General features: G+C 30.3%; 1 protein-coding gene across 1 annotated transcript; it reads left to right on the forward strand.

Annotated features, from left to right (window-relative positions):
• The first annotated feature begins 6,305 nt into the window (after positions 1–6,305).
• On the forward strand, positions 6,306–10,769 carry LOC111675136 (hypoxia up-regulated protein 1). The gene is made up of 3 exons (XM_023435871.2): positions 6,306–6,471; positions 6,644–7,019; positions 7,928–10,769. Exons 2-3 carry the CDS (start codon positions 6,673–6,675, stop codon positions 10,422–10,424), a joined length of 2,844 nt encoding a protein of 947 aa, XP_023291639.2. The 5' UTR covers positions 6,306–6,471; positions 6,644–6,672; the 3' UTR covers positions 10,425–10,769.
• The last annotated feature ends 1,020 nt before the right edge of the window (positions 10,770–11,789 follow it).

An 11,789-nucleotide genomic window follows, 5' to 3' on the forward strand; every position in this document is an offset into this window, starting at 1 on the left:
TATTCGCCATGTGTTAATACACACTTTTTTTATAAATTAATTCAAGTGATATTTTAACATGAAGTTTGGTCATGACACAATTTTGCACTGTTTTAGGAATATTTTCTTTCTTACTTATTCATCTTATTTGTATGCAATGTAATTGAATTGTATAAGAATTTGACATAGAAATGTCAATAAACGAATGACAGAAAGGGTAAGTATGTAATATAGTAGTAAACATTATATTAACAAGTTTCCATGTCGAAATTACAAAATAGACACTAGGTATAATTATATATTTATTTTTGTCAAAATACATGTACATTCATACAGTATATGTATATGTATATAGGTAGTAAATATATATTTTTACTTTACTTTGTTACATTGTCAATTGTTTGTTTGTTTGTTTCAATTAAATAAATAAAATGTGTAAAATACAGTCATACTTTTTATTGTTTTTATACCCTACACCACTATAGTGGGGAGGGTATTATACGTTTGTGCTGATGTTTGTAACATACAAAAATATTGGTCCAATACCCACCTTAAAGTATACCGATCGACTCAGAATCATTTTCGGAGTCGATTAAGACATGTCCGTCTGTCCGGCTGGCTGGCTGTCCATGTAAACCTTGTGCGCAAGGTACAGGCCGCAATTTTCAAGATAATTTGATGAAATTTGGACCAAGCATGTTTTTTGGCACAGGGACGAACCCTATTGGTTGAAATCGGTCCATTATTTCACCTAGCCCCCATACAACCGTACCTCCCGATTTGAACTTTTTATGCCATAATTACGTCAAATATTCTATTATCTCTCTAAAAATTGGCATAAATAAGTTTTACATATGTATTTATGACACTGCAGATTTTCGTAAGGATCGGCCCTTATTTGACCCAAGCCCCCATACAAACCCCCCTTCAAAAAATGTCTTAAACGTCTAAAATTGACTTGTAACCATTTGTATCGTAATGAAACTCAACAAAACTAAATGATATTTAAAAATATATCCTTTTCCCAAATTTACCGAGGATCGGCCCAATTTGACCTATATAAAGCCTCATTTAGAAATTTTAGTTTTTTTATCAATAAATTGCTTAAATATTTTGGAAAAATATTCAACATAAAAATTTCTTTATAAAAAGTAAAAATTTTAAAAATATACTCATGGTGTAGGGTATTATATGGTCGGCCATGCCCGACTATACTTTCCTACTTGTTTTTTTATATTTGGTTTTTGTTATATTTACTACCATGAAACAGGTTAAAAACCTTTATTAACCCTTGAATTTTGTCTGCTACCATACGTTATTACTTCTCCCCAATTCTGAGTTGCATTAACATTTAGTCTTCCACAGTCTGACTGACTAACTAAGGGACATACATACATAATCATAAATAAAACACACTATTCTCTATAAACAAGTCTGTTTGTGCGAAAATTTTGTAATTATTTGGATTTGATAAGGTAAGTAGGAACTGTATCTCCAAAATGTGAATGTCCTGCAAAACACTCTCCAAACATATTAATACATACAAACGTACATACAATATGTTTATAAGTATCTACATGCGAGATCAATATGATAAGTCATTTGAAAACAAAACAAATTAATTTTATAGTTTTGACATTCCGTCAAAATACAATATGTTTATAAGAAATGGTTCACACTGGGAAACTTTTGTTGAGAAACTTTTGATTTTGTGAGAAAGAATTGGTTGATATTTCTTTCTCATTCTCTCACACACAAAAATCAAAAGTTTCCCAGTGTGAACCAGGTCTATGTAGTGTTCTATAGTTGAAACGAAAAGTCGACTTTTTGACTTTTGAATTTATGAAAAGTCGATTTTTCGACATTTTGCATTATATGAAAAGTCGATTTTTCGACTTTTTTTCGTTTAATTAAAAGTCGACTTTTAGAATTTTAGTATTTTATAAATTGTCGACCTTTCGGATTTTCCCGACTTTTCGACTTTTTTTCGAATTTTCGATTTTTTCCGAGTTTTTGACATTTTTTGACTATTTTCGACTTTTTCCGACTTTTCGACTATTTTCGACTTTTTCCGACTTTTCGACTATTTGCGACTTTTTCCGACTTTTTTGACTTTACGACTTTTTCCTATGTTTTTTGACTTTTTTCGGATTTTCGACTATTTTTTCACATTTTTTAACTATTTTCGATTTTTCCTACTATTTTAGAGCATTGACTTTTCTTCTCATGGGGTCAATATTTGGTGAGCTAAATCAAAGGATAAAAATGTCCTTTTTTGAGGTTTTTATGATTTTTTTCAATAACATAGAAGACTTTTTTTGACGTTTTTCGATTATTTTTGACTTTTTCCGACTTTCCGACTATTTTCGACTTTTTCCGACTTTTATCGATTTTTTTCGACTTTTCGACTTTTTCCGATTTTTTTCGACTTATCGACTTTTTCCGACTTTTATCTACAAAGTCGACTTTTCTACTTTTTTCATAGACGATAGTCGAGTTATCGACTTTTTTGGAACAAAATAGTCGACTTCGGTTGTTCGAAAGTCGATTTATTAAACCCTATTTATAAGTATCTACATGCGAGATCAATATAAGTCATTTGAAAACAAAAAAAAAAAATAAAATAAATTTAGTTTTGACATTCCGTCAAAACATAATTTTTCGAAGATGATTTATCCATGTCCATATGCATGTATGATGAAATCAGTTTTCGGAAGATTCCAGATCTGCGAGATCTGAATCTTCTAAAATCTTTGAAAAGATCGCTATTTAAGGGAAATATAAAAATTCTTGAAAAAAACTTAATAATACAAACATTTTTTCACAAGTTTTCTCTTTTGACAAGGTACATATTAACCTAATTGAAAATTATTACAATCGCTTCAAAATTACAATAGCTCCCATATACATTTACATATTCCATAAACTTCGGGTAACTGAGAAATTGTTATTTTCACTAATATAAAGTTTAAGGAAATATTTGAACATATTAGGCCGATTCTAAAAATCACAAATTTTAAAAGACTTTCCGATTGTCCTCGTACTGAAATTACTTTTAAACATGTGCGAATGTATGGGTGTACATTGGACATACATATTACGAACAAGTGTAACACAAGAGTATTTTACCTAACAACAGCTGTTGATTTTTAAATATGAATATTTTTTGCCTTTTTACAACAAACACACAAATATTGAGACATAAATTCATGTGCATTATCCACCCATTGTATTTAGTTTAAATTTTTGGTGTTTTATTATTTTTTTGTCTGGACCACAAAAAATAACACCAACAATTTAAACAATTACTTTATTCTAAAAAAAACGATATTATATAATTCTGAATTTAAAATTGATAATGAAAATTTTGAGAAATATGTCTAAAAAAGGAGAATCAGGTAATACCCCCATCGATACATCCAATTGTAATCCATGGAGCTAATAGATAGGTGACTGATCAAAGGAAGCGGCCACTTGTATGAAGACTATAAGAAAGCGTGGACCGATATTGCCCAGTTCAATACCAAACATTTCTGACTAATGTTGATTATTTTGGGAAAATATTATCTTCCTAGGTCCGTCATTCTCATCCATAGCGTCTTAGAATTTGACAAGAATCTGCAATATATGTATTAACTGTTAATGGGGTCTATGAGTGATATTTCAATTTGTTACAAACGGAATAACTAATTCAATATACTCCCCATCTGTTTTGATGTTATTACAAACATCATTTTCATTAATATTTAGCTTTGTTCCAGAACTTTTCTGGCTAAAGAGAATTAATAAATTTTCTCTTCGTACTTATAAAAAGTACGGGAACCAAAGAATAAATAAGAAGTGAAACGCTGTCAAAAAGTATTTAAGTCTACTGTCAGTCGGTACCTAACTCGAAGAATGTATTAGTAGAATTCTCAAGCCAACATAGTTGCAAAAAATCGGATTTAAAAATTTAAAAAAAAATTATTTCATTTGAATTTATATTTTAGAAGATTTCTTTAAATATTTTGCAACATAATTTATCTATAAACATATATGAACGTATCTTTGCTTTTTAATCTGCAATATTGAAATAATAATTAAGTTAGTTGAAATATTTTTTTCTTGTACCATACGAAAATTTACAACATTGTTCTTTTTTCGTTTTAATTTCAACAACAAAAATTAAATGTCAAAAATATAAAAAATATTTTTTTTCGTTTGTAAAAAATTAAATCTTGTCGGGCTATTAAATATATTTAAAGTGTGCAAAAAAATAATAAAATATAACGTTAAGTGATAAAAAATATTTTCAAGTTCTATAAGCCACGAATTTTCGCGACAAAGTTTTGAAGTTTGAAGAGAGAGTAAGTTTTTTACATATGTGTTGGAGTTACACAGAACTCGTCTGTGAGAAGAGCGTAACGTTGTTTTTGTGAAAAAATGACAGCGTTTCACTTCTTAGTGTTCATTGACGGGAACAAAAAAAACAAAACTTCTCTTTCAATAAATTTGTATTGATGTTTATTCATGTAAATTTCTATTGAAATTAAAATAAAATTGAAAAACTACAATCACACATACTTATTTATGAAAATAAATCAAAAATATCAAACATTTTTTGTTTTCAATGTATTTTTTTAAACAAATAATTTATTTGACAATTTTTTTCTATTTGTCAGGAAAAAAATTTCAGGCTAAAACCTGCAAGTTCTGGCAAAGAGAAAATAATTTTCATTGCTCAAATTTGTTCTCTTTTACAATTTCTGGTAAAAACCTGCAAACTTGACAAGTAAAGGAACAAAGCTTTTGTATAGCGCCTTAAAATATGCTTTAGTGTGTGAAAGATATAAGAAAATTCAGATATGTATGTAAATAATTTTACAAAATTATACAGCAACTAATTATCTCGGTTTAAATGAAAGGTCCCCGCATGGAAGCTCCGACCAATTCTAGACCTATGGTAAAACCATGGAAGCTCCGACCAATTCTAGACCTATGGTAAAACCATGGAAGCTCCGACCAATTCTAGACCTATGGTAAAACATTTTTACAGTTCTGTCTACAAAAGCTAGATGTATTTTTATTAAATTTTGAATCTATAGCATTTCTGTATAAATGCCTTAATTTAATAATGAGTTATATGCGTTTACCCATTTCGGTATATAGTATTCATATAGATACATGGGGTTTTTAATATGTATAGAGGGTTTTAGATCTTATCCTTTCTGATTGATAAAACTTAGTACACACATTCTTTGTAGAAATACAAAGTTAAAAGTTATCTTAAATTTTTAAATTCATTACGGTTAATTTTTATTTTTTGTTTTGAACAATCATTTTTGAGATATCTTTGACTAAAGGATATTGTTTAGTGTCATCATCCATAAGTTATTGTCAAACTACAAGACATAGGCATTATTTGGGGAAAATATACGACGTCATTTTTAATGCTTGTTGAAAAAAATCATAAAAATATGAACTTTAACCTCTATGAAATCTGAACCGTAACGAATTTAGAAGTTTTCAAGAACTTAAAATCGAAAGTCGGTATTAACCCATGTACGGTCGCTGTAACAATTTGGAAACACTTAGTTTTTAAGGCTATATTCAAAAACGGTTAACTCTGGTTTATTTATTTTAAGCATTATTGACTAGTGGAAAGTGCTCTGAATTAATATAACATCAAACAATTTTACAGTTCTAAAAAAACGGAAATCTCCTCTAATGTACAGACTATTAACATTTTTTTACGTTTCTGTTTTTTTGCATTGATGTTTCAAAATTTTTACTTGTACTTATTGGCTGTAAATGGGTTAAAAGAAGTTAAAAAGTTGGGGTTTTTATAAAACGCAAAATTTTGAAAAGTCGAACTTTCAAAGTCGATTTGAGTTCTTAATTATATTAAATGTACTTGTATCTCTACAAACAGCAGTTATACACAGTTGTCAGAAATGACAACGTTGGCAGTAAAATGTTCAGAAATTGTCTAACCATTTGAACGATTATCGCCATCAACTATATATTTTTTTTAAATATATTCCATCCCAAAGACTCTATTAAAGCCTCTTTAAAAAATTTCAACTTACGAAAGAGATAAGTTTTTAAGATACTTAGTCCGGAGCAACAAACAAATTTTGCTTACATTTCAAAACGTAATATCACATATTTTATAGCTATCAAATATATTAATGAACTGAAAAATACTTGTTAGAATGTACATTCCGTATGCTATCATTTTAATGTGAATAGTCAAACTAAATTAAAGAGAAAAAGAAGAAAACTGTAAACAAAAACGTAGTGATGTATTTTTGCACAGCTGTACGAATGTCACTAAATAACAGATAACAAAAAAAGGTACAAAGGAACACGTCAGTTGATTGAGTTGTTGGCACGGCACAATTTTCAGCTGCACAAAATTCTAGAAATATTAAACAAACACATATAAATATACAATTTTGCATTTATTTAATTAAAAACAGTTATAATTTTAATTGATCTAGTGAAATAAAGGTAAGTTTTATTGATATAACCAGTGAAATTAATTGAAAATTCCATAAAAACATATGAAAAGAGAAAGTTTTCCTGTCCGGCAAATTAACCTAAAATAGTAAAAGAAATTGATTGAAATTAATTTCCTAAATGTTAGTGACAATGTAATAAACTTATACTTTATTCTTTCCAGTCTTAAAGTTAATTAACTTTACTACGAAAATGGTGACACAAAAGACCACGTCATGGTGGTCTGTGGCCACAATAGCCTGCCTTTTCATAATGACTGCCTCTCAACTACGTGGCGTTCAGTCGGCAGCTGTTATGTCCGTAGACTTGGGCTCCGAATGGATGAAAGTTGGTATTGTTTCACCTGGGGTGCCCATGGAAATTGCCTTAAATCGCGAATCGAAACGCAAGACTCCAGTCACATTAGCATTCCGCGATGGTGCAAGAACCTTTGGTGAAGATGCTGTTACTGTGGGTATTAAAGAACCTAAAGCAGCTTACAGTTATTTATTGGATCTATTGGGTAAAACCATCGATAATCCCATTGTTGAGTTATATAGGTGAGTGTTTAATTCGTTTGTTCGTGGTGTTATTATTATAAAAGTGAATGTTTAATTGATTTTATCTATTTTGCGACGCTTACGTGTACAACAATTTGTGTTTGTATTCAGTGTGTATTGTTGTTATTCTTTTAGTTTAAGGAAAAACATGGTTAGATTTTAGTAAATTAATTTTTCAGGGATGAAAATTTTGTTTTCTCTGTTTGTGGTTTAATGTCTTTGATGTCATTTTCCAAAAGTTTGTTTCAAATTACATTGAAATATTCCTCACATTTGTACTTTTATTAATATGAGATAAGTGGGCGTTTTAGAATTTATTTGTCTATTATTTAATACGAATAATAAATATTTTTATAAAATTAATGTTTTTACATAAAAGAAATCAATATCATTGCTTTTGTTATTTTTAACTAAACTTGTGTGTTTAGTTTGGTTTTAAAACACTTGAAATTTAGAGCAATAATTGCACAATATAATATTAGATAAAATTAATTTTATATCATTTTGAAAAAAATCTTAAGAATTTGTAAAAACTTTTAAATTTTCAAATTTCTGTGAGAAAATTTTAGGCGGGAATCGTTTTAATTTGAATTTATTCCTGTAAAATAATGAAATAATTCTGTAATTCTTTTAGATAAATAAGAATAAATAAATGTCTTTTAAATATTAGCATCGAGATGAAATTTATTATTAAAAATAACTTTAAAAACTGTATTAATACATTAATGCATTTAAAATAAACATTTAATAGTGATAAGATCTAAAGTTAATAAAAATATTCATTCAGCAATGGCGGAGATAAATGAATTAAAAAGTATTTTTAATAACAAATAATACAGCAAAATATTGATAAGATTATAACCCACAAATGATTTACTAAATTTTCTATTTATTTCGATTATTTTCAGAAAACGTTTTCCCTACTATGACATCATTGGTGATCCCGAACGTAATACGGTTATTTTCAAAAAGAGTGATACCGAACAATTCACTGTCGAAGAATTGATTGCCCAAATTCTTGTCAAGGCTAAGGAATTCGCCCAAGACGCTACTAATCAAGTGATTACCGAAGCTGTCTTAACAGTTCCCGGTTACTTTGGCCAGGCGGAACGTGAAGCTATGCTAACTGCAGCACAATTGGCTAATTTAAAAGTTCTACAATTGATCAATGACTATGCTGCTGTGGCTCTCAATTATGGTGTTTTCCATCCTTCGGGTATTAATGAGACTAGCCAGTATTATATATTCTATGACATGGGTGCCAGTCACACTTCCAGTGCTTTGGTTAGCTATCAAATGGTCAAGGATAAACATACCAAAGAAACCCATCCAGTAGTGCAGGTATTAGGTGTCGGTTATGATCGTACTTTGGGCGGTTTGGAAATTCAATTAAGATTAAGAGATTATTTGGCGGCTGAATTTAATGCCATGAAAAAGACTACCACCGATGTGACCAAGTCACCAAAAGCTTTGGCTAAATTGTTTAAGGAAGCTGGTCGTTTGAAGAATGTTTTATCGGCCAACAATGATCATTTTGCACAAATTGAAAATCTTTTGGAGGATCATGATTTCAAATTGCAAGTGACACGTGAAAAGTTAGAAGAAATCTGTTCTGACTTATGGCCTAGAGTGATTAAACCTTTGGAACAGGCTTTGACTAATTCTGGTTTAACATTAGACGTTGTTTCTCAGGTGATTATGTTTGGTGGCGGCACTCGTGTTCCTAAAGTCCAAGAGACTATTAAGCAGTACATTAAACAAGATTTGGGTAAAAATATTAATGCTGATGAAGCTGCTGCTATTGGTGCTGTTTATAAGGCAGCTGATTTAGCCACAGGTTTTAAAGTCAAGAAATTCATCGTTAAAGATGCTGTGGTATTGCCCATTCAAGTCAGCTTCAACCGCGATCCTGGTGAGGGCGCCGAAGTCAGACAAGTCAAACGTGTGTTGTTTGGTTTAATGAATTCCTATCCCCAAAAGAAAGTAATAACCTTTAATAAACATACCGAAGATTTTGATTTTTATGTCCACTATGGTGACTTGAATCATTTGACACCCGAGGAACAGTCATACATTGGTGGCTTGAACATCTCCCGTGTAGAATTGCAAAACATTAAGGAGCTTTTGGAAACCACCAAAAATGAATCGGTTGATTCAAAGGGTATCAAAGCATTCTTTGCTTTAGACGATTCTGGTATATTCCGTTGCACTTCCGTGGAGTATGTATATGATAAACAAAAGATTGAAACTGAGGAAGAGGATGAGGGTACCTTAGCTAAATTGGGCAGCACAATAAGCAAACTTTTCTCCAAGGACACTGAAGAAAAGAAGGAAGAGAAACAAGAAGGCAGTGGTTCGGCCCAAGAAGGCGAAGAAGCAAAGGAAGCAGATAAAACTAAGGAATCTACAAACGATACTGAAAAGAAAGAAACTGACGGTGCCAAAGCTGAAGAACAGAAGGAAGCTGCCAAGAAGAATGAAACTATCAAAATTGTTGCTGTTAAAGAACCAGTAGATCATACTATTACTTTGCAATTCTCTCCTCCCATTTCGGGCAAATCATATGAAAACTCTATGAAAAAATTAGATGCCATCAATAAGGCCGAACATACCAGAAATCGTTTGGAATCCTCATTCAATGCCCTAGAAACCCACATCATTGATATGCAACAAAAATTGCAAGAAGATGAATACGCCAACTGCTTGACTGAAGCCGAAAAAGATAAAATATTGGCTCAGTGTTCAGAAATTTCTGAATGGCTTTACGAAGACATTGAAAATCCCACTCCTGATATTTACGAAAAGAAATTGGATGATTTGAAGAAATTAACTAATGTATTTATGTCTCGCCATTGGGAACACGAGGAGAGGCCTGAAGCTTTGAAGGCTTTAGATGGCATGATTGAAGGCGCCCAAAAATTCTTTGATACTGCCAAAAATCTAACTAAGGACACAAATCCCGAAAAGGATGTATTTACCCAAGTAGAAATTGATAGCCTTTCAAAAGTTATCTCGGACACGGTTGAATGGAAAAAAGCGGAAACGGAAGCACAAAATAAACTCAAGCGTTATGAAGAGGTAAGATTGACTGTCAAGCATATCACCGACAAAATGGGCGTACTCGATCGTGAGGTGAAATATTTGGTAAACAAGATTAAAATTTGGAAGCCAAAAACTAAGCCAGCTAAAAAAGACAAAAAGAAGAAGGAAAAGGTAGAGGAAGCCGGAGAAGAAGAAGTTAAAAACAAAGAAGAAGATGCATCAGAATCAGGTTCTGGCAGTGAAAATGTTCAAAAAGAAGAGGAACAAGTTGAAATGCCTGTAACAGAGAAAACAGTTGAAGAACAAGTGTCGGAAGAAACCCCCACACCCACAGAAGAGCACACACCACGTACAGATCTTTAAATAGAATTTACGACAAAAAAAAAAAAAAAACAAATTTAAAAAATTATAATTATTCAAAGACTGTGGTATTTAAAACTTAAACAAAACTGTGGATCATCATGTCAAATGAATAGAAGAGCGAACATACAAAACAACATAAACTACTCAAGAAAACATCGAACAGAGTGAATAAAAAGCGAAAAAAGTTTTATAAACCAACCAACCGACAAACAAACATTCTCACTAAATGGCCAACTTGTCGTATAAAAGCTTGTTTTGCTATACTAATTCTTGCTTTTCCCAGTAGTAAGAGTATCATTTTAAGCCTTTTATTAGTTGTAACCGAAAAAAAAAACACAATTTGCTGAAAATACTTACTACTGATTAAAACGTACATATAAGCAAAACTATTATAAATGTAATTTGTATGTATTTGTTTGATGTCTCTAATTTAATTGATTTAGATTTTTAATTATATTTAAATTATAATTTCTTCGTGTAACCAAAAAGACCCTAAAGAAGTCTTAAAAATAACGTTTGTGAAATAATTAACAACAACAAAACCATTCCGTCGTTTCCTTTAATTCATAATTTCAAAAACTTTTAAAGGCCTTTGCTTATCGTGTAATTAATTTATTTTAATTCTTTAAAAATCCACTAGACATTGTGGTTTTATTAAACTATTTCTCTAAAATTGTATTTTGAATTTAAATAGAAGGCCTTTAAAACAAGTTAATAAAAAATAAATATTTCATATTTTTTTCATAAAAAATGATTAATTTAAATTAGCAAGATTTCTTCTACTTATAATAAGCTTATAAAAAAATTAGTAAAACAAATAAATGAAAAACAAAACAACAAAAGATAAAACACAAATATCAATTTAACAAGAATAAAAATTCATTTAATAAAAATACATTTAAAATTAAACTGTTGTGTTTAATTTATGTTGTAGTAAAACCTTAATAAACAATTTTGTTTGGAAATAGGAAAGCTATATGATACCCTACACCAGTCAGTATGTTAAAAATGGGAATTATTAAAAAAAGCATTTGATTTGTTTTTTAACTTTATTTCGGAATATTTTTAATTACATTTTTTTTACTTACAAGAGGGCTCAAAGGGGAGTAGGGGAAAATATCTGCCTATCCTTATAAATGTTGGTAGAGGAATTCTCGTCTACTTCGAAGTTATTTACATATGTAGAATTTAAAAGTTTTATTAATGTTTATATGTGAATTTTGACCTTCAAGTTATTTTCTGAAGGGAGTTTGTATGGGGGATAGGGTCAAATTGCGACCTTACCTTGCGCACAAGGTTTACATGGACAGGATATAGCTTATTTGACTCAGAAAACAATTCTAAGCCGATTTATATACTTTAAGG

The sequence above is a fragment of the Lucilia cuprina genome, chromosome 3 (genome assembly GCF_022045245.1).
Source record: "Lucilia cuprina isolate Lc7/37 chromosome 3, ASM2204524v1, whole genome shotgun sequence".
NCBI lineage: Eukaryota > Metazoa > Arthropoda > Insecta > Diptera > Calliphoridae > Lucilia > Lucilia cuprina.